General features: G+C 39.2%; 2 protein-coding genes across 4 annotated transcripts in view; one reads left to right on the top strand and one right to left on the bottom strand.

The window, feature by feature from the left end:
• The window catches only part of b4galt2 (beta-1,4-galactosyltransferase 2), a 62,950-nt gene extending 47,341 nt beyond the window's left edge, over window positions 1-15,609 (top strand). For 2 of the 3 annotated variants that reach the window (XM_088310998.1, XM_088310999.1), the window contains 4 exons: window positions 6,597-6,784; window positions 6,888-7,010; window positions 10,172-10,276; window positions 15,224-15,609. In XM_088310998.1, the coding sequence (XP_088167124.1) occupies window positions 6,597-6,784; window positions 6,888-7,010; window positions 10,172-10,276; window positions 15,224-15,374 (567 nt within the window). In that variant the 3' untranslated portion in view covers window positions 15,375-15,609. Of the gene's footprint in view, window positions 1-6,596; window positions 6,785-6,887; window positions 7,011-10,171; window positions 10,277-11,337; window positions 11,823-15,223 lie in introns of those variants that run through there. The other variant, XM_088311001.1, reaches the window with a different exon arrangement.
• Window positions 15,610-20,881: 5,272 nt separating this feature from the next.
• On the bottom strand, window positions 20,882-24,055 carry LOC148326171 (von Willebrand factor C domain-containing protein 2-like). Its single transcript, XM_088311565.1, has 3 exons — window positions 23,560-24,055; window positions 21,925-22,054; window positions 20,882-21,219 (listed from the first exon to the last, which is right to left on the bottom strand). The coding sequence occupies exons 1-3, from the start codon at window positions 23,893-23,895 to the stop codon at window positions 21,032-21,034; spliced, it is 654 nt and encodes a 217-aa protein (XP_088167691.1). The 5' UTR covers window positions 23,896-24,055; the 3' UTR covers window positions 20,882-21,031.
• Window positions 24,056-24,238: the final 183 nt, after the last annotated feature.

Here is a 24,238-nt window from a genome sequence, read left to right as displayed (position 1 = left end):
AGACTGACGGAGGTCCGCTGCTGTGCTTCAGCTTTGACATTAAACACTCCCACTAGGTTGATTCTATTAGTTACGGCGAAGCCGTCGTGCCGGATGAGTGTTTTGCCGTTCTTGTGGCATTTATCGCATCACGACTGCGTGCACGACATAATAGCCCCACAGTCATGACTTTTCCTGATAGACTTCTTAGATTAAAAGAATTATCTTCAATTCCTCGCTAGGAAGCTCAAAAAAAAAATATGAACTGTTAAACTGATTGACAAAATTGAGTGGGCCAGGTCATGAGAGGATGCTCAGAAAAAGTGTCAAAATGTAACCTTAAGTCCGCATTTTTAATTCCAAGCAGTCCTTTTGAGAAAATTGCAGGACTCCTAAAATAAAATAAAACTGTTTAAAGACAAACAGAGAAGGGGCCTGCCTAACGTTTAAATGAGGAGGTGGGAAGTATGCAAAAATGGATTTTACTCCCCCTACAGGTGTGAAGTGTAATAGCATTATATCGCACCGATAAATAAATAAAAAAAACTGGAATGTGTAGAAATGACTTGCAACTTCGCTTTGAGGTGAGGCGATGAGTGTCTTGGCCTGATGGCTTACGTCACAAAATTGCAATATCCTTATTGCAAATCGCCGTTCGTACCATCATCTCGTTGCTTTGTATTATTTTGACTGTAGAATGTTACATTTTCTTCATGCGAGTGTTCACCACCACTGTTGGTTTATATTCTATTGTCTGCTCATTTTGGCTTTACAAAGCAAGAACGAGGTCTTTTCATGCAGTTTGTAATCTCCCATCACAGCATCTCATCCATCTTAATTATATGTAGCCTTCGTAAAGTGTGAGATTGTCATAACAACAATGGCAGTCGGCGCTGTGAGTGCCTTGCTGTCGGAACATTATGTTCAGCATCTGCTGTGTTTCCAGCGGGAGGCTAATTGCACATAGCTGGCGTTTGCATCATGCGTCACGTCGATGTCGTCAAAAGGCACTAAAGCGCCAAATATTCTGTCAAATTTAGAAGCCATGGACAATTTTGTGATTTAAGGGATTTGATTATTGATTCCAATTTCAAATGCTATTATTTGTATCATTTTTTAGTCATCATTATAAGCAGATATTCTTTACTTTTTTGGGAAAAATTTATGTATTTTTAACCTCTAGTGTTCATTTTTATTGCGATAACTGTTCATTTTGTATTATTGTTATTGTCTTTATTTTATTACTCTTATAGCTTTTTTTTTATCAGAAAAAAAATCTAGGGATGTCTTTCATGGAATTAAAAAAAAAAGATTTTATGAAATTCTTTTATAATGTATGATAAAATACTTTTATATAATTTACTACTTTCTCTGTTATCTATGATACTTACAATGACTAGAAATGAGGGAAAGTAACACATCAAAGTCCAGCGCGGACTCCACTATAGCCCCCCCCCCCCCCCCCCAAAAAAAAAAAAAACACGTTTAGCAGCATCTGCACGGCACTAGCATTGCATGTAAAACTTAATCATCCTGGTGCATGCTTCATATCGCCTGCCATATTCCCGCTAAACGGCATCCTCCGGCTCGCCTCCGTTTACGAGCCCTTTGGCCTTCCCTCGTCGTCGTAAGAGCACATCGTTCACTCAGAAGGGGATTCGGCTGAAGGCAGTAAAAGTGCATGCGGGATAATGTTGGGCTTTCCAACCCCTCGGCGTGCTCATTTCGTTGACTTCAACTGAACACGGAAGAACACCGAAAGGTGGCGTTGAGCTCCCCATTGATTGCAGCCGATTGCCATTTGATGAAATTTTAATTAGTTCAGCTGATTGGGATTCATTGCATCTTTTACTGTGAACATAGTCGCTAAAACTTTTAACAACTCCCTTGCTGTCCGTGCAACAGGCTAATTGCCAAATCCTCCTTGGACGGCAACTGTCACTGTGTCCTTGTGCTCTTTGTGAATCCCGATGATGGCACGATTAAACCGGGCGCCGCTTGAAAAGCTGTAGAAAAACAAAGTCTGGACTGTGTCATGCGCTGGCGCCATGTCACCCAGCTGTAAAAAAAAAAAAAAATCGACTCTGTATAGTCCAAAGAAAAGTCACAAAAAATTAAATTGATCTGAGATTATCACCATGGCCAGTTTGTAAACTGTAAAAGGAAAAGGATATAATTATTTATTTTTACTTTAACCAAGGCTGTGAGCTTACTTTTTTCATGGAAGTAAGTGTGATTCTGTTTGAGTAATATTTGGCTTACCTCTTATAGGTAGATTTTTTTTTTTGCATCCGCAAATCTGCTCCAAAACCAGTTGACCAACGTCCTCTATATTTTTAAAGGAATCGAATGTGATTTAAAAAAAAACCCAAAAAAAACACAATCTAAAAAGAATGTTGTCTTCATTTATTTTTTTAAAAGCACTCATTAAATAATTTTAAGAAAACATTCAGCTCAAAATGTCTGGCAGGATACGTTGTAATTTTATACACTTTACACATATAAAATAAGAATGTTTCCTGCCTTAAATTGCCCTCTTAAATCTTGAATAGCCATTTTAAACATTAGGAGTTGATTTTAATTTACATTTTTTTTATGGGCAAACGCATCTTATAAATTGAATGAAGACAAGTTCTTTGATTTTATTTATTTATTTTTTTTCTTTTTGCTCATCTGTAAATGATCCGATCTGCGACTCCAAATCCATGATCCAATCCGAACTGTTTTATGTGATCCGTTGCGCCGTTATTTTCAGTGTAATTGTTGCTTTTATTTTAATCTAACAATGAATGCTAAGGCTGGACGATTAAATCATCAAAATTCAAATCTTGATTTCGATTTTGGTTACTCTTGATCTTTAAAATGTTATGATCGAAGAAAAAACGTTCATGTGCGCTATCACTGGTTCACACATGGTGACGCCGGCGTCGTCTTCTGGCAAAGAACATGTTGCGTTCCTGTCCAATGCGTCCTTTCTCTTTCAGCATTCTCACATACATCTTGGAAAAGGAAGTTTTGCAACTTTTCCCAGTCTGTCCCTGCACATATTTTCGACACACAGAGGCAATATCTCAAAGTGACGGCGAGATTGGAGAAGGCTCCAACATTAAGGCGTGAGGCAGATGGTGTCCCATATTGGTCGTGATGGAAAATGAGGAGGGATGAGTCACCTCGCTGTATCGAGCTGCAGCAGGTCTGAGGGACACGCGGTGTGAAACCCGGACTGTGCGTCTGTCCGTCCGTGTGTGTGCGTGTGTGTGTGTTTCCTGACATAATAAGGAGACGGGAGCAGAAGAAAGATAATTCTGTCCACTATAAGGAGGAGGAAAAAGAATAAAAAAGTTCAACTTGTGCAATTCTAAAGTTTTGTCATGTGAGGGACATTCGGTGCGATAGTGAGTGTGTGCATACTGCATATGCATGTGCAGTGTTTAACAAACATATTCTAGCACCCAATCATCATGGAAGCTTCGTGACATAGCCGACTGAAAATGACATCATAGTGCCAAAGGCTCCGGTAATGACCAATCACGGCTCACCTACTTTCTCAGTTTGGTCATGTGATGTTTGTAAGCTGAGCCATGAGGCAGTATGAGGCAAAATGGCCGCCCCCGTCTAAGGGATAAAAACGGGTGCTTTTTTTTTTTTAATTGTTTAAAAAATATATATTTTTTTTTTTTGCTTAATTCATATTCCACAAAAACAGTATTGATTAAAATATTGTGTTTAGACATTGAACATATTATTGTAAAGAATATTATTCAATTGATTACATCCTATGGAAAAAATATTTTAAATTAATTTTCCATTTAAATATTATTTTCTAAATGTTTTGAAAATGTATTGTATTTGTAAAATATAATATATATATATATATATTGTCATTTTGATATAAATTTTAATATATATATATATATTTTTTTCATTATTAGTTCATTTCTCCTGCATGTGGACTACAACTTGAGCCCGGTTTCCACACGGCAGGTCGAAGGCCCGCAGCCACGGCAACCATCTGTTTGTGTCTTCTCCCTTCATGCCTCTTGAGTGTCTGATGACAGGTGGCAGCTCCCCGAGTATACAGTCTACTAGTATACATCTACTGTTTGTCCCTTTCTGCATGACTCGGCGCTTTCTCTTTGACTGACACATGGCGCACCCCCCCCCCCCCCCCCAAGCTTCATCCCCACCACCGCAGGGCACCGCCAACCTTCCCTGTCATGTCTTTTTGCGGCAACGTTTGTCACCGCTCGTCATCTTTCCGTCCTCCCCCCTCGGTCCCTTCCGTCACTCTTAATGTTCGCTCGCTTTCTGACATACTTCCTGTGTGATTTACGCTCTTATTCCTGCTCGCTGGTATTACACCGGGTGGGAATTAAATGTTTTTTTCCCTTATTTATCTATTACATACTCAGAAGTATACCTACAGTCTTGCAATATGTACTTTTTAGGCATTCATCATATTTGCTGAAATTAAAGCAGATTATTATAAATGCATCAACGTAAGAAAGGGTGAATGTATGAATAATAATACAATTATTTTAGAAATAATAAATATAAAAAGACAGAATAATTAAAAAAAAACAATTTTAATAAATGAACATTTTATGTCTTCATCAAATAATGCAACTATTTAAAAAAAATTTTTTAATTATGATGTACATGCGCATTTCCTTCTCTTTTATTTCAACAGCCACGTGTCGTTCTGGAGCAATAAATCCAAGCTTGCTACAGTATCTAGGATGACCGTCGTGCCATCCTTATTTACTGACGACAAATTAGGCTACGGTCTTTGCACAAAAGGTCGGCACGCGCCTTTATTGAATTGGCCGCCACCGACCGCTGGCTTTTTCGCTTGCGCTTTGAGATTGTGTGCGGCGCTATGAAAGTCATTACAACAATTAGTTGTCTTGGCCCTGCGCCAGCGCTGCCATGCTCCTCCGTGCGAAACATGGCACGGCGAAAGGGATTGAGGAAAGCTAGCTTTTAATTGAGATGTGTGTTATGCGTGTGTGTGTGTGTGTGTGCGTGTGTTGGCGGTTGGCTACAGTATCTAATCAAGCTTTGATGAGCCTGCTGCTTCCCAAGCGATGCTGGGATGGAGGAGCTTATATGAAGAGCGCATGGGCATGGGCCAATGTTTTTTTTATTATTTTAACACTCATCTATATACAGTATGCTGTATATATGCCCAACTGTATGTGTCAGTCATGCATGCATAAGTGCAATGCCTCGTTCCTCTCGCATCAAGTATTTCTGTGACAGTTTGAAACGCTAGTATTGTGGTGCTGTCATGCCGATGTTTTGACAGATATTCAATCTTAAATTGTCTTTAAACTTGCCCATAAACTTTACAGATTTAAGTCCTTCAACTGATTAAAGCTTGGATACACGGGAACATGAATAAGGTGGGACCTGTAAGGGTGAAGCGGATTTAATTCAGATGCTAACGTGCTTGCTGACTATTTCCAAATGCTTTAGAGCAGGCGTGGTCAAACTACGGCCCGGGGGCCAGATGCGGCCCGTGAAACGTTTTCATCCGGCCCGGCGAACTTGAAAAAAATTAAATGAATAAACCTTGTTCATATTTTATTTTCTAAATACTGCGGTGAGTCAAAGGCATATATTTTGTTGTAATGCTTTTGTTCATTTTTTTGTACGATAAATTGTACGATAGAGCTTTGTAGCTATGTAGCATTTAGCCATGTAGCATGCTACGATAATGACACTGTGGCTACGTTGCATATAAAGTTTTAGCAATGTAGCATGTTATAATCTCTCAATGTGGCTGTGTTGGATGTCGCTTTGGACCATAATTCAAAGTAGCAATGCCGCGTCAAATTTCAAATTTCACATAACTCGGGCTTGCAAATGAAGCTATTCGAGCTTCCATTAGCCTCAAGCTTCGGCTGTCATTGCGGAGATTGGGCATATGAGAATTAAAATGACTCATTTAGATTTGATTAATCCTAAAAATATTATATTGCGATTGAGCCTTATGGCGTTGCATACATTGTGCTCGCGGATGAAACTACGCACGAGCGTACGCGCACACACTTTGTGCTGAGTGTGTAAAACATAATCGAGTGCAGCCGCTTAACAGAGGTCAATACACACATCCACTGGGTGATAATAAATACAGAGCAGCAGCGCACTATATATGGCAGCGCAGCCATGCTCAACCTGTACCTTTCACCTTAATTGCTTGGCACGACTCGGCGACGGCGCGGCCTCGTAACTTCTGCCGCATGGAAACAGAGATCAGTTATTTACTAGACACATAACGGTGTCAGAAGCAGATGTGGATTGATTAGGCACATCCGGGCGTAAATAACGCAGGCGACAAGGTAAATCCTCCAGCTGTGAGGATTATATACTGATTAACCGGGTTGCTAATTAAACTGATCATACAGTGTAATCGCACAGATAAATCAAAATCATGTCTCGATCGCTACGCGGCGGGGCGGAAAGTAGCATACAGTAGCTGGGTGAGATTGTTTCGTTGCTATGGAGGATGGAGCGAAGTCGCAAAAATCTTTGTAGCATAGTTACGAAATTAAATTGGCAAAATATGATGAGCGTGAATGAACTTTATGGCGGGCATTTGCGTTCTTTTACAGTTGGGTGAGGACACGTTCAACCGCGCCAAGCTGCTGAACGTCGGCTACGCGGAGGCGCTGAAGGACGGCGACTACAATTGCTTCATTTTCAGCGATGTGGACCTGATCCCCATGGACGACCGCAACCTGTACCACTGTTACGAGCAGCCTCGACACTTCGCCATCGCCATGGACAAGTTTGGCTTCCGGTGAAAAAAACGTTCTTTCGTTCTTGTCTAACTGCTTTGATGGAGAACTTCACGTATGAAATCAGTCGGGTTGTTGCTCACGATATTTTGTGGTCTGCTCCAGGCTGCCCTATGCGGGTTACTTCGGGGGTGTGTCGGGCCTCAGTAAAAAACAGTTCTTGAAGATCAACGGCTTTCCGAACGAGTACTGGGGCTGGGGAGGAGAGGATGACGATATCTACAACAGGTGAGCTTCCTTCAGCGTAAAAAAAAGAAAAAAAAAATCCTTCGATAAACTATGCTTTTCAAGTACTACAGTGGCGCTTTATGCTACGAGTTGAATTTGTTTTATGTCATGTGTGTAACTCAAGGCACATCTCAACTCATCTTTCCCCAGTGTAGCACGCTACAATATTGCATTTTATGAAATTGTAAATGCAGAGGATAAATAATTTTCTTTTGAGTATTGTTACAATTGATGGCCAGGTTTTGATCCAGGTGTTCACGTATTTGTTGCTGTAACACTGAGGCTCTTCGTTAGGCCGTATTGCGTCTTGAATTGTTTGTTAGCTACCATTAGCTAGCTAATAGCTAAATAGGTAGCTAGGTAGCTACCAATGCTACCAATAATGCCAAACTGATGCAGTGCTCATATATCATTTTTTTTTTTTGTTCACAAGTCAAAACAAAAATAATTGGCTCAGCGACGACTCGTATTTAGAAGAATTTAAAAGTCGTGTCACCAGTATTTTAAGGCGCCACTCTATAAACACAAAAGAATGTGCCCTGTTTAGTCCACAAACATTACGGAACGTTCAAGTACATAGATGTTAATTTTAAGACTCCGTTGTGAATAAAATCGACCGTAGTCAACTGAACAACAGTCATGCCACAAACCAGGTGTGGGCAAACTACGGCCCGGGGGCCACATGCGGCCCGTTAAACGTTTTAATCCGACCCGCCGAACTTGAAAAAAATTAAATGAATAAACCTTGTTCATGTTTTATTTTCTAAATACTGTGTTTTTTTTTCAAAGATGTGTAAATTGTTGTAGAGCTTTTGTTCACTTTCATTTCAAATTAAATGTATTTATTTTCTCCGTTGAGGTCAGGTAACCAAAACACTCCATCCCTCTGCTCCTGGTCCGGCCCCTCCTGTCAAATTTTAGAACCCATTGTGGCCCACCAATCAAAAAGTTTGCCCACCCCAGCCACAATCCATGACATTAGCAAAGATGCTAACACAAGATTATGGGTCATGGCCGGTCCACCGTATTATGTAACACTCCACAAGCCATTGCGGTAAATATAATCTACAGTGGTAAACATGTTGACTTTCACGCCACAATGCTTTGCACAGCCACGTTAGCATAAATGCAAACACCAAACAAGGTGTCCACAAATATTATCGGAGACTAAAGTAGCATGACAATCAGAGTGACGCTATTCCAGTAACTGCAATCCAGTACGCCATTCATATTTTATAGTTTTCTTTCAGGGAAAGTGATTACATTGGTCGGCTATAGGAAAGCTCAACCTTGGGTCCGTTTGAGGTTGTTTGAGTGTCCGCCGGTCGCGTAAAAGGCTCAATTTGTCGAATAAACTCGGCGAGACGGCAGATCATCGGCGTAGCTGTGCCTTTTATCACTGTTTAACCCCCTCGGCGACTGAGGGGGGGGTAAAAAAAAAAATCAGGATGTGCTTGTCACTATCCTGTCTCCTTGTCCTATTTTTAAGTAAAGCTTTTAGATTCTGGCTAAGTTTGTCATTTGCATTTGGAGCGACATTAAAAAGGCAATAAATCTAACTTGCTTTAAGCTGCCGTGTGTGAAGGTTATGGGTGGCCTCGCGTTAAGCGCTAACACACACACACACGCACACACACGCAACCTCCCTCCCTCGCCTTGTCATGGCTGGCTGCTTTAAAAGCCTTTCTAAGAGCACGCATAGGGAATATGTCCTTCAAAGCTCATTTTGGACAAGCTGCTGCATTCCGACACTTTAAATATACAATCTTGTGTGTTTTTGTACAAGTTGATCGAGTTCACCCCTTTGCGGCTGACCATGTTATCCAACATCTGCTCTGCATCGATTACCATGAAATGTCACTTGTGAGGTTGTCACGTTAAATCTACCACAAAGAGTGTCACAAAAGAAGTAGAAGCGATGATGTACAGACTTACGCGCGCGTGCACATAAATGGCACGATGCACACACTACTAAATACTACTACTACTAAATAGCGTGCAAATATTTTCGAAAGCTTGTCAAATGTAAAATGGTTACACTGATGAATATTTGTAAATACATTATTTTTATTTTTTTCTTTGCTGTTGGTATTTTATGGAAGAAAATCATTGTTCAGATGTTTGAATTATTAGCATAAAAGTTACTTTTGTGTCGAAAATACTGTATTTTATTTTCATAAAAAAAGCTTGTTTTCTGTGGGGTTTTTTGTGTGTCAAAATCAACCCTCATTCGACTGGTTATGAGTCATGACTAAAAAATGGAAATAGGTTGAAACTAACTTTTTTTGTGACAAGACAGTTTAATATTTCATTAAATATTTTTTTTTTATTTTTTTTTTTTTTATTTATTTTTTTTTTTTTGGTACTTTAAAAGTTAAAATTGACCCACAACATAACAGGAGCTTTAAACATGGAGTGCAAAGGAACAAATGAGCTCGAAATGGGAAATATATCTTAAGAAACCCGAAAATTGCCGGCAACGCTCAAATCGTCGATCCGGCAGTCATACTTGGGCCAACAATTTGATGGGAATTCACCCGAATCTGAATCGGGCGTGGTAAACAGATGGCTCATGATAGATTGCAACCGCGTTGATCCGCCCTTGTGACACAAAATGAAATTGAAATCACTGAAATGATCCGTAGTCCATCCTGCTACTTGAATATCCCACCCACGGGGTCATCACCGAGTGTCACGTCGATGCACACAAACACCCAAATTATGATTGGGGCCGAGCAGGAAAAGAAAAGAATGATTAATTCAAGTGTAAGTGTCTGACCGAAATGGCTAGAAAGACAATTTCATTCAGGTAAAAAAAAAAAACCACTTTAAGTAAAGCATCTAATGCGAGGCTATTATCTTTTGCAATTTGTCTTTGATCGTCTTTTAATTGTCTGATTCAGATTGGACCGTCCAGCATGTCTCCGCATGCTCCATCCACTTCTCAGACGGCTCCAATAATCGGCCCAAATTCAGTCTGCGCGGGCGAATTTGATTGGATTCATGGGGAATATCCGTTGCCCTCTCCTGTGGACGAGAGAGGAGTTAATTGCATGAGAGCAATAGAGTGGAGGAGTACTGGAGAGGACACAGTCCAATAACTTGGGCTTCTTATTGCACCTTATTGCTATCTAATGTTTGCTGCCGCGTGTGTGTTGCAGGATCACTCTGAACGGGATGAAAGTGTCCAGACCGGACGTGCGCATCGGCCGCTACAGAATGATTAAACACGAGAGAGACAAACACAACGAGCCCAACCCGCAAAGGTACCGCATTTTAAAAAAATATATATATATTTTTACAAAATATAGCATGTTCATCCAATTTGAAGTTTTTATTGCGAGATATTTGGCCGAATTCACAAAGAACAAAACCAAAATGTATTTGCACCGGCGGTTTGCTCCGTCGTAAAATTCTATTCAAAAAGGATATTGCGTGAGTGGCATACAGAAAACTGTTAGAAATCGTCACCAAAATTCACACGCACATCTGTACGTTCATTTCTCAAAACCATCGCAAGTATTTTGGTATTTGGATATCCTGCCTAAAATTCTGTCAAATAATTGTAAAATTGATTAAGTACTGAAGACAAAAAAATACATTTGACATTGATGTTGATCGTTTTGAAAAAGGCCAAATTTGGTTGGGCCCTCAGGTCGGAACTCTGCTCCAAATCTTCAGATGACACTCAAACAAATATTTACTTTTTTTATTAATAGTTACTACCATGTTTTCATGGCAGAATAAAGCATTTTCATGGTCACATATAATGTATTTAATCGCAAAGTATAGAGTTGTCATTTCTTAAAGTAATATACGGCGTTGTCATGGCAACTGGTAATTTTTTTTATAGACCTCAATTTCTTTTCACAATATAGCGTTTTAACTCAATGTCGTGTTTTCAGGTTTTTACTGCCAAGCATATTGACTTGATGGCAAAATGTAATTTTTTCGTGGCAAAATACTGTGAAACATTTCCGTTTAATGGTAAAATGTTGTTTGTTGCAAAACATAGTTATGTTTTTAATTTCTAGTTGACATTGGATAATATGGTCATTTTATAGCAAACGTTCCTGTAAAATATTGTTTGTATGACACAATGGAGCATTTTGACTTTTAAGGCGCTTTTTATTGTGGTTAAATGAAGCAAGATTGCATGTGAAGAGCCCAAATCCCACTTTGTCTCGAAAGATCTTCCAAGAGCGAAAAAAAAAATGAAGTTAGTCCCAACTAAGAAAACACAATCTACTGCCCCTCGCAACGCCATGAATAATGCATGAGCCTCCAAATAAATAGCATCCTTGTTGGTGGCGGCGTTTTTGTGCAGGCGGTGTGACTCAGAGGCAGGGCGAGAATGGAGCGCTGAGCACAATGGCGTCAAACCCGTCTGGTGGCTCGTTTATTGATTTTGGATGAAGGCGAGCAGACGAGACGCTCCCATTTGGTGCCCTGTGGCTTCTGGCAGGCAATTACGGTCGACGCACGCGCTTAAAACTCTGATGGATGACATGCTATACGCACCTGCCTGTTTTAGACGTCGTCCCATTCACGCCGCAGATTGTTTTCAAGATGTTGCCGTTGGAATGGCCGACGTCTCGTTTGACTTGATTTATGAAGATGGACGTTTAGCTTGCATAATAAATCTATTGATAGCAATTTTTGATTTTTATTTTCTTTGTGTTTGTGTTTTTTTGTGAATTGATGTAATTTTGTAGGGGGAATACTATTTTTACTGCAACAGGCTCATTTGAATTGTATCACACCCATATATCGAGGTATTAAAACTCAGTATGCACTAGAAACAAGATTATTATAGTTAACAAAAACTGCCAAAATTGCTCAAATTAATAAGACATTTTTTGTTCACGAAATAAAAACAAAAATGCCTTTTAAAAAAAAAAACTACCTGAAACTACATCCCAGGTTTATAAATCTTATTTTTTAATTATAGCACAAATGTTCTCCATTTTCATCTTCAGCAAATGAGCTTTTGGCTTTCATTTTAAATGTATTAATTTTGATATTGCTGTTCATCCGACCAGAAGAAGAAAGGTTGTTTGAGAATTGTAGTTTCAGTTATTACGCAATACTTGGTGACATTGTTTCTTATATTGCACTCGCCAAATATTCAAGATATATATGAAAAAAAAACTAAAACTAATAAAAACTAAACAAAGATGAAATATTTTTAACAAAAAAAAAAACTAATAAAAATGAACATACTTTTTCAAAAAGCCAATGAAAACAAATTGAAATACAAAAACCAAAGTCGAAAGCAAATAAAAGCTTACAATATTGAAAAATCCCCAACGTATTACAACCCCGATCGGAAACAACAACGAGCCACTTTGGACGTTTTACAGCATTTTAACAGGCTGACAACTAGAAGATCCAAACTTTTGACTGTAGCTTGTCAAAATGTGTGATGCCTCCGTCGGTTCAGCCTGGCATGATGGGGCTGGATGGGCACAGGTGTGGTGGTTTAGTATGACGAGGTGGGTGCGAGGGAGTTATTCTTTAAAGGGAAGAAACCGTGATAATCCCCGTTTGAACGGCTTAATGGCAAGCGCTATACACCTTCTGATTAATGTTCCTCCGAGGGCTCATCCCGCCATATTGGGCCTCATTCATCACACCGGCAAATAAGTCACGCAGGTTTTATGCTCGTCTGTAAAGCATTTTAAATGGCGCTCGGCAAAAGTGCAACCTCAACCCTGGCCCTTCAGAGCCCCCAGCCCCCTGAAAGCTAGCTTGGTTTTATTTGATTAAAAACATTTCTTTTCTTTGCACTTGCCTTTCACACTTTATAATATGACAGTGTGTATCAAGGCCACGCTACGAAGGAGGTTGTTTTATTGCAACTCCACATCAGCTCGGGGAAGTTTAGTCCACATTATGGAAGGTCCTCTGCTCATGATTCTGCTCAGTATGACAAATAGTAGCATGGAAGCAGGAGTTCAGAACAATCGGAGCACATCAGTCCTTCATTTTATATGGTGCTTGTGCTTATTTGATTATTTTTATTTTATTTTATTGTTTGCATTGAGAAATATGGAATTCACTGTTCCATGCAACAAACCATTAATGTAGCTTTCAACGTATACTGTATAAAAAAAAAAACGGACTCCCATTGGATTTAGCGAACACATAAGTGGACAAATGAGTTGATCTACCTCAAGCTTGATTTATTTACTCCGTCCTAAATGCACGTGGACGTCTCGCCACATGAATCATTCAGCATCCTGACCGCCACGACTGAAACACACGTTGCCACTTATAGAAAAGAGACTCCCGTCGGTCTCTCGGCAGGACGCTCCAAAAGTACTCGAGCGTTAAGATTTAGTGCTTAGCTAGTGCGGCCATTTTTATGGCTGCGGTTGTATTTTGGGACGTTTCGGGCTTTCGGCCAAAGCTGTGCGAACGCTGGGTATTATTATGACCTTTGGGTACTATATAGCAAAAACATGCATGAATAATATAAAGTGTTATGGGACTGAATATGGGGGAAAACTTAAATGATGCATACTTGTATGGAGTGATGGAAGCATTTTGAATATTCCCTGGTCATACTGTCAATTTGTTGGGAAAAAAATATATATATATGATCTTATTTAATACACACAGGTGCGTCACTCCATTGCGGCGATAAACTCGGCAGCGTCCGTTTCCCGGCACGTTAATAGGTTTATCCAGGCTAGCTGCGCTTTGACTGTTCAGTGTGATATCTTTCACGCACACACATTCACTCAACAGTGCATCCGCCCTGGCGAGGCATAACGATGAGATCGGGTCAGTGCTATCGAGAAAGGAGCCGTATTCATTACCTACTCACACACACACACACACACACACGCATATCCGTATAAATTACTCACAGGCATGTTCAATATTCCATTTATATGTTCAGCCTCTTTGTGTCTGTGTATGGATTTTAAAATGTCTTTTTTTCTTCCTCCGCGGAATCAATTAGGGCGATTTAGTTGCACCCCGAGTGAGACGACAGAGCTATTAGCTCAGTTACGGTGCATCAGGCTAATGAGCATACATCATGAAAGTGCATTTCAATTCATTCCGTTGCGACCACAATCTGAAACGTATTTCTACAATATCCCGTTCTGGCAATGTCAATGAAACAGTGACAATGCAGCTCTTCTGGGGATATGATGAGATTGCGCTGCGCCTAACGGTACGCCCGACGTGTTACGACATGTGCGTCTCGGAAGTACATCAAATTAAAATCAACCTCCATTGGAGCTGGTTTTTATGTCCCAGCATGCAAATTGAGGCCATCTAATATTCTCTATATGTACTTGGGGATTAGTCTATGGCTTTAATCTACGTGCTCAATGACAGACTTATCTGAAGATTTCATTATTTTTTTTTAATATCAGCATATCTTCTTCCATCCATCTGTCAGTTTTTTCCCCCCCTCAAATATAATTTTATCTCCGAGTTCAACCAGCATTCATTTTTCTTCTCTGTCATGCGGGCCTCACTTGGCTCTAAAGCATTTCGTCCCCACCCACCACGAAACCCCCCCCCGCCCCCCTCCCCGAAGTACGTCCCAACCCCCACCCCGTTGAGGTGGAAGTGTCAATCCTCTTCCCTTATTTTTTCTATTTTTATCTCACTGACTCTTGCCTTTCGAGGAAAAAGATTGCAGCTTCCCGCGTCTTCCCTGCTGTCAAGAATCAGTTTGGTCGGTTGCGTGTAATCCTTAAAACCAAAACACACACGCAAAATAAATATATATATCTCAAAACAAGTAAAAAACTGGTTGGGTAGTGTTTCTAAAAATTAAAAAAAATATATGAAGTAATATTTGATTAATTCAGATAATGAGCCCAAAAAAAAAGTCAGTTGAAAATGTGTTTCATAAATTGAGCAAAATCCGGATAAGGCAACAAAAACTATAACGGTAACAAAAAAAATGTAATAAAAAAAAAAAACTGGTGTTAATTGTTTGGTTGAACTATGACCAAATTATTTTCTCATTTTCTTTTCTCAGGGTTCCGTAGTTTTTGTCCTGACCTGTTTCCGAATTTTATTTTTTAAAAAAAAATCTATTAAGCCGTAACTCAGTTCCCGAGGCATCACTGGTCAGGTAAATTGAGTCACGGCCTGGTCGCGGAAACAATTACACTCATAAAAGTCAAGGTACCGCTGCCTTGAACAAAAAAGTCTGATAATTGGACCTTCTTCTGTTTGTCCAGATTCAATAAAATCCAGAACACCAAGAACACCATGAAGAAGGACGGCATCAGCTCGCTCACCTATCGAGTGGTTCACATCAAAACGTACCCGCTCTACACTAACATTTCAGTGGAAATCGGCAAACCGCCGCCCAGGCCTTTTAAAGGATAAATAGAAGGTAGGTTGGGATCGCAGCAAGGAAGTCACAAGCACATCAAAGCGAGGGATCCTTTTTTTTTTCCTTTTTTTTTTTTAACACTTTGACTTGCTCTTCTAAGCCTCTGGACAACTTTGGAATTGAGGGGCCAAATTTTGATGAATGGCGTTTCATAGACTGAAATGGAGGACACGGAAAAGGGACCTTGAGGTGAAACTTCCCAAAATGGCAAAAAGCCATTAAATTGAGCGATGGGAGGACCACAATGTGACGATAGAAGTTTTGAAAGGAGATTTTTGTGGATTTCCGCAAGATGGGTGATGAGTGATGCATGGAGGAAATCACAGACGCCACTTTCCACGTGCGAACGACGGGCGCGCATAAAACGCCACTCTTTATCTCGCTCGCCTGTGTACATCGTCTTGTGCGAGTCGAAAATATTCCCAAATCAAAGCCTCTGGCACTAACGAATGAATGTATCGTGCCTGCATCTCCCTCACTGGGACTATGCTAGGACATTATAGTTATGTTTTGTTTTTTTATAGAGAGACTGAAATTTATTGGAGCAACTTGTACAACATCAACGTGTTGTAGCTGCGAGGCAAGCGTTTGAAAATGGCATCACTGGAGAGAATTTTAATAGAGAAGGCAATTGAGCTAATCATCTGATTTGACGTGATGTGAGGTCATCATGATTTGCCACGTTCCTCCAAAATTTTAATTTTTATGCCTGTGACTGCACATTGAAACACAGAATTATATTTAATTCGGGCTGGGTGATTATAGACAAAATAAATAAGGACTTTACGTTGTTAGTTTATCCCGTCACTCTGACTTAAATGTCCATTTGGAGGAGTTGAATTGAGCTGGTGGAATTTGTCAATTGTAGGCATCAGTTAGTTTTCCGACAAAATGTCAATCGTTTCACTGTATTGCCATTAGGGCACGAAAATGCAATATTTTGAAATGTGTCTTTTTTTTTTTCATTTGAATGCATTCAATAGGTGTTATAGTAAACGTCAAAAGAAAATAATTTAATTTTTCAAAATAAAATCTAAATTTAGTACAGCTGTAGACGTGCTTACTTATTTCTCAGACTAAGATTTTTATCCACCAGTTGTAGACAAGCTAATTGCCGTAGACAGACGCACCTGTTTGGTCACGTGACGCTCGCAACGCGAGCCCCGAGGGCACTTTGAAGCCAAGTCGACAACAGATGGCGCTAGAGGACAAAATGTCAGCAGTCTGAAATTGATGAAAATGGATGGATTCATCTGCTTGAGCCTTATTCCGCCAACTCAATAGAAATCAGAATACCGTTTTAAGATGGTAACAACAGAACAAATTATCGCAAAGAATATTTTGGACATTTCCCTTCATGATAACAAAAATCAGACTACTGGTGGATGTTTTAGCAGTTTTGAGATTTTTATGTCTTGAAATTGGTAATCGGCCCAATAATAAGTAATAGTGAGCTTTCGTTATCATCAGCTGTCCATTTTGGGCTATCAGAATCAACAAGCCTCCTCACTTTTTTTTTGTTTTTTTCAGTACTACGAGCGTATATAACTGTGCATTATCATTTCCCACTTGAGACCTATTCAAGACTGTTTTTATTCTTTTTTTTGTATCCTTTTGTTTGCTGTCATTCTGTTGTCACCAACGTGTATTTATGATACACCGAGCTAATGCCTTCAGTAGTTATTTTCTATGAATTAAATGACATGTTTTAAATAACGAACTATTAACCAAAATGCTTTTTTTTTTTTTTCTTTTTTTTTAGTTTCCACTTTGGTGAGTCTTGAGGACGAAAAAAAAAGTCCCCAATGTGTTCAGTACGCTAATCTCCACCTCAAGATTTTTTTTTTTTGTTTTGTTTTGTGAGAGGAGTTCTGTCGAGCGCACGCACGCATTCGCACATTCACATTGTCTTCACTTCTTTTTATGGATTTTTTTGGGGGTTGTTTTTGCATGTTATCGCCTTTGATTGCCTTTGCACAGTCTCATTGACCTTTTCCGCCCTCCTATTTAGCAAATCTCACGACAGGCTTTAGTTGCCACCAAGAGCAGCCAAATGCAATCACCCGCCTCTGGACAATATTCTAATTTGGGTTATGAGGCGATATAAAATGTTATAAAGTCATTAAATGGTTTGGTTTATTGAGGCGACGAAAGCTTGTGTGCGGTTACAGCTGCAATATGTTAGCTTTGGATGACTGGCTTGATTGAACTGAATCATTTTTATCGTTTGCGGAAAATATACTAAAAAAAAAAACTAATAATAATTTATGTATGTACGGGTGCCAAAAGCTTTCATTCAACCCTAATCATAAAATTCCAGTTCATAGTAGAGTGGGCCGCAACTATTTGTGGGACATTTGGGTCAGTATAATATAATTCACCCTAATTATAACTGACGTGAATTTTTTTTTCCTTTTTTTTTTTTTAAATCACAAAAAATTCTTGAGAAAAAAAAACGGATAAACCTCCATTAACCGTTTTCCCTGAAAAACTTGAGTTGCACCCCCACAAAAAAGAAAATATCAATAATAATAATAATTTAAAAAATATATTTTTCAAATGTGTTTTAAAAAATACAAAAAAATATATTCAGAGACAAATCGGCGGGTGCTAAATCACGAGTATGCGCTGTATGGTAAACAGTAAAGAAGAACTCAGTCAATTCCAATTAAAAAAAATATATATGCCCACAAATAAATATTTAATATTATATGAAGAGCAGTCCTTTTAGAAAAGTGAAACATCAATTGTTGAAGACTTCTAACGCAAAAGGAGACATCTATATCTTTTATGAATTAATTTTTTTTTTTTTAATTGTGGTTTCCTGGTTAATGCTCGTAATTTAGTGTATCAAAGGCTGTTATAAATCAAGCAATTACGAAGCTCATTTTGAAAAGCAAAATATTCTTGGTGAATACAAATTAGTAACCAGGGGGAGTGTCCTCGAACTACAGTCCCTTGAACTAAACTTAAATGACCCCTTAATCCAAAACTGTCAATAAGCGAGACAAGTCACATTGATTGCAGGCTCTGTTATCTTCCTGATTGCCGCTCGACACTCTTGAATGCAACCGACATCGGCGAAGGCTTCATAATTAGGATCTGCACACCTGATCACGTTTCACACAACTGGACTGTTTCACATGTAGGACTCGACCTAACCGGAAATTGATTTTTTTTTTTTTTTTCAGATAATGCTGATTTCGAATCCAATATTGGCTTTAAAAAAATCATTAATGGGGAAAAAAAGCATAATGAATGAAGTCACAACAACGCAGCAGCCATCAGATACTTTTTTTTTTTTTTAAGTGGCTCATGAGTTTTTGAGTAGTGTTTTGTCACTTGACAGCATTTACTATTTCATGAGAAATAATGAATATATTGTAAAAAAAAATTGGCCTTTGATTATTTTGAAAAGGGTTCAAATCGCGATAAATTGGCCTAGCCCAACCGAAGCTACATTAACTGCAGGTTTGTGAGAAATCTTGTGGGCAGACATTTTTAAAGGGGAAGTCAACCCCCCAAAAAAATCTTTGCAATAATCTGTTCTCTGCGCTTTCACGACCCGAAACACTGCATTTTGATTCATATCGCAATTGGGAATATGAGTTAAACAACAAAATGCATCCATTTTTAGTCATCTCAGAAGGTGGCCATTTTGTCATGTTTGTCGACTTCAAATGACATCACAGTTGCTCTAGGCTCAGGTGACGACCAATCACGGCTCACCTGTTTTCCGAATCAGAGCCATGATTGGTCGTTATCGAAGCCCTGCCGAGTTTTGACGAGTGAAGCCGCATAGAACATATTGTTGTAAAGAAAGTTTTCGGCTTGACTTCCCCTTGAAGGAGATCGTGACGAGTGTCTGCCGGTGGGCGTGGCTAATGGCACAAGGCGACTTTTGCGTTTCAACTCACCAGTTTGTCTTGTTTCTTATGAAGGTTGCAATCGAGTGCACACTTGCAGCTGTTTGAACAGATTGAATCTTCATGCTTTGAAATACTTGATCGTAAAACAATGAAGCGCAGTTTTATTCCATTTTTTTTTTTGTGGTTGTTCTCGGGACGTTAAGACAAACCAACGTGCTTTGTTTCCACTTATCAACAAATGTAAGTTCTGCTTCATGTTTAATACATTTCATTTTGCCTTTGTCCCTCAACGATTAATATTCCATCAAATTAGTCGGCATTTTTTCGCATGTGAATTTTGCGGGATTTATTACAAAAAAAATTAAGAACTAGATTTAAATTAAGTATTCAAATCAAGTACTGACTAGTATTCTGTTTTCACCGAAGTAAAAAAAAAAAACAGGTGTCAGAAATATAAATACTGAGATAAAGAACAGATACTGATTAGAAGTTTGGAGATTTTTCAATAGCAATGCCAAAAATAACCCAGAGCTTACTAATTGCTGCATATTTTTTATTTTTATGTATGAAATCTTCCGATAGACACACACTCAGCCGGCAGGCTTACTGCATCACATCAGTCAGACCTAATTGGATTTGATGGGAGTAAAGGGCAGACGCGAGCGGCCCCCAGTGTGCATTTACACCAAGGTGGGTTTTCGCAATTCTATTCATTTCCGTTCAGCGACGCGGCGAGAAGTGCTCCATGTTTGCTAATGGACTCGGAGTGCTCTGATGTTTGAAGTGAAGCCGTACTGGTGGTCGAGTACACCTCGGGTGCTCGCGTGTTTTCCTTCCCACAAACAGGACGGGCTTCCTGTGTCGGGACGTTCAGGCCCGAAGGCATTTTTAAGATGAAAAAAATATATATACCTACTGTAAATCTAAAAGCTTTTTTTTTTTTTTTTTTGTATATTGAATGTTAAAAATGTTATCTTATATAGTATGCATTATGTCATATCAAAACTAATTTTTCTATACAATCAATAAAACTTCGGGTTAAAGATTGATGGTGATTCTGTCATTTGTTGGTGTTATTTCTGATTTTGGCAAAGTCATACAACTGGGAATATTTTATTTATTTATTTTTTTTGACATATTAAAAAGTTTTTTCTTTCTTGCACTACCAGCCCTAAAAATGCACGCAGATGTTTCTAAATATGCTGATATCGCCGCTGTCATCATAAAAAATATTTTAAAAAATTTTTACAATTATTTTCCTATTGGCATTTTCTTATTTTTTGGGGGGTTCAAACTGCCTTTTCTACTTTTGTCACATTTAAAAAAAATACTATTGACATTTGTGTATGTTTTTTTAAAATATTTTAAGTGGATTAGTAGTAATTGTTAATGTAAATGTACTTATAATTTACTTAAATGTAATTTTTAAATTCAAATTTTATTGTAATGGTCAAGGGAATTAATATTGCTTGCTGATCAGCTCAACAGCTCTAAGAAAAGAACACGTTTGTTTTTGAAGCGGAACATTCGAAAGATTTGCTTGTTTGAACAAGTCACTCGCGATTGACAACACTACTCAAGTCGTGTCTAAGAAAATTCAAATTGCTTGGTACACAAGTGCGCACTGACAATTGGATCGTGCATACTTTTAATGTGTTCAACGTGCATGAGCACAACTTCTTACACTATGTCACTTTTACCCCAAAGTCCGTCTTTCCTGTATATTTTTTAATAGCCCAAAAAAAGTCTTTGGTGCATTGGTGAAGATGGATGACCGATTATCAGTTTTGCATCTCGGACTGCTCGGGTGTGCAGTTTTTGAGGCGGGAGCAGGTGGCCAGGCGGTTGCCCTCCCAGTAGCCGGCATCCTGGCCGTCATGGCAACGACACTTGGTGCAGGAGTCAACCCAGACGGGCTCGCCGGCGGGAATCACCCGGCTGCGGGATGAATCCACGTAGCAGTTTGGACCTGAGGGGAGTAAAATAGGCAATTAATCATGCGTAACTTCATTGGTCTTGACTTAACGGGCAGACACAACGATAATTGGGTCAAATGTCTAACTTTTAGGCCCAATTGCAGGATGTCTCCAATGTCAATCTCCATCAATCGGTCTTAACGTGGGAGCTGCCCCGCAAACGAGTCAGGCAAGTGGACCACTACACCATCAGTGACTCTAACTTGAAGTGATTATTAAAAAAAATATTTATAGTTTATGCTTTAGTTTGCATATTCTTATGTATAGTATTTAGTTTAGTTTTATTTATTTTAGTCTTGACGTTTTGATTTGCAGTATAATTCGGTGTTATTTGAAAACAATTATTGTAATAGCAATTAACATTAAGTATTTTCTATATTTGTTTAACAATTTTCATCTTTAATATATTCTTGTAATAAAATGTATTGTTTAGGCGATTTAAATAATATCATAGGTCTTCAATATTTCTCACCATGGATTTTTGCAAACATTGTAATTTTTCAGGGATTTTTTTTTAATTCTATTGACAATTTTCAATGCTCCATGCCGCCACGCTCAGGTCAGTTTTGGTACTACAACAAGCATCACTGCTGCTCATGTCCAATGGTCTGTTGCATTAACTAAAATGGAAATGTGTAATAGTGTGGAGCCGGCTTTTATGTGACTCTGTATTATTTAGATCTAACGTGGACTCTCACCGTCCTTGCACTCGGGGCAGCACTTTCCGGGCTGGTACACGGGGTCGACGCACGGTGGGGGCGCGCAGTCGGCCACCAAACAACGGGCGATGCCGTCGCTGTCGCACGTGCACTGCTCGCATTCGCTTGGCTAGAAAACACACAAGTCAATATGGTTAAAACACCTGCACTTGATCAATCTTCAATATTTCTTGGAGTGGATCTTTGTAGCAATTTGAGTCTCGTGCAGCTAGATATAGAAACCAATACCTTTAGATTAATAACTCAGTATTATTGCTTTCGTAAAATTGTCATTATCACTTTATGATAGCGCTAAGACTGAAATATCCACCCCCACCCCAAAAAAGGCAGTGATTTTCATTTGACATATTAATTGTATTGAGTAGATATTACACTGTTAGAAAGACAGTGGTCAAGCTGTCAATTTTTGAATCACTGGACCGTATCTCACAAGTAGGTGTACCTATTGTAGTGTCCACTAACTCCCACTTTCAATAGGGGGCGCCATTTGCTACTAGGTGCCGAGGATGTGCTGAGTGCATGAAAAGATCACTTTTTTTTTCTTTACACTTTTCATTTCTATGCTTCCAAAGTGAGATGAACATGAGCCTAAATATCTTAAGTAAAAAAAATATTCTGTTAATTGGCCTGCAGGTGAATGGGTGAATATGTAGTATGCAAACCTGCTATTAGGTTGTACAGCTATTATCCCGAGTTTTACACATTTTAAAAAAAAATCTCTTTCATTTTTATTTTTTATGGTTTTACTTTTAACATTTATTTTTAATATATATTTTAAAATGCACTCTTTAATGTCTTGTGTTATTTTTAAGTGATTAAATGAATTGCATCTTTTAAACTGTATATTTTAAAATCAATATTTTTAAAACTTTTTTCATGTTTTCGTAATTTTGGGATGAATTTGATTTGATTAATTTGTATCTATGATTTTTTTCCCACTTTTGTTAACTTTTGTCCTTTTCTACAATTATTTGACTATTTACAATAATAATGCCTTTATTAGTCCCACAATGGGGAAATTCGAGATTCGAACCCAGGCCTCCTGGGGAGACTGGGTCCTGAACGCGGCGCCTTAGACCACTCGGCCATCCTGGCAGCCAACGTTTACGTTTACACTTTTACATTTACACCTTTTTTATTTTTTAATATTGTACAGTTAAAGTGAGTAGGTGATGTGTACGTTTGTGTTTTTTTACTCTTGAAATGCAAGTAATTCACTATTTAAATTGGTGGGGGGGTCATTGTTAATGTATTTTTATCCACTGTTAACCTATAAAGGTCGTTTCTTTTTTTACAATTGAGCTAGATTTTCTTACATATATATATACATATAATATATATATATATATATATATATATATATATATATTTTTTTTTTTTTTTTTTTTTTTCATACATTCAATTCATATGGTGTTCATTTCTAGTAATTAACATTTATTTGCTTTTTATTTGATTGGTTCGTGTCCTCTAAATCTTGTAAGGACGAAGATGACTTAATATTGTTCAATAGAATCAGCTTTGATAATTTGGACGAGGAGGGTGGGATTCACTCATTACGTTTTTCTCAAATTCCTTCATGGTGGAAGAGTCGCGCAGGTTCCACCGGGTGCCTACCTGGAAGTTATGCCCCAGCTCGTAGACCACCCCCCGGTACTCGCAGCCGATCCTCTCGCAGCGAGGGCAGCAGTCGGTGGGGTAGTGGCTCACATGGATGCACGCCGCCGGCAAGGTGGTGCACTCGGTGCGAGCACACACCGAGCCCTCTGCGGTGCACTCGCATTGGGTGCACTGGTCTGAGTCCAGAAAGTACCACTCCCCCAGGTAGTAGACGCTATCGTTGGCCTCGCAGGTGCTCTCCGCCGGCGGCTGCTGCTGCTGGCCGCCCACTGAGAAGCAGAAGACGTCCTGGGCGCACAGGAGCACCGCAAAGAGGAGCCGACTCGACAACATGATTCTCAATCACAACTCAGTGTGGTGAAAATGATCCAGGAAGGTCGGGTGGGTGGGATTTTTTTTCCTCCTTGAAATATTTGTCACATTGTTGCTAAAACTTGTTGACTTAATTCCAAGTCTTGGAACTTGCTTCACCAAAGTCCGTCTGGTGTCTGGAGTTGAGGGGGGAAAGTGGGTGGAGGCATTGAGGGGAGGGGGGGTGGTAACACTGCGTCCACCCCCAAAAGCTCCATTAGTGGGCTTTTAGAAGAGACTTGTGAGCAGTTTCAAGACGTTTTTATACCCTCGTCTGCCGCACTACTACCTTAAAGTGACATCATTAAAGTGACGGCATGGTCTG

The sequence above is a fragment of the Idiotropiscis lumnitzeri genome, chromosome 12 (genome assembly GCF_059441095.1).
Source record: "Idiotropiscis lumnitzeri isolate Australia: NSW breed Sydney's pygmy pipehorse chromosome 12, RoL_Ilum_1.0, whole genome shotgun sequence".
NCBI lineage: Eukaryota > Metazoa > Chordata > Actinopteri > Syngnathiformes > Syngnathidae > Idiotropiscis > Idiotropiscis lumnitzeri.
Note: the sequence above shows the minus strand (reverse complement) of the source record. Positions and strands in the feature narration are given on the sequence as shown.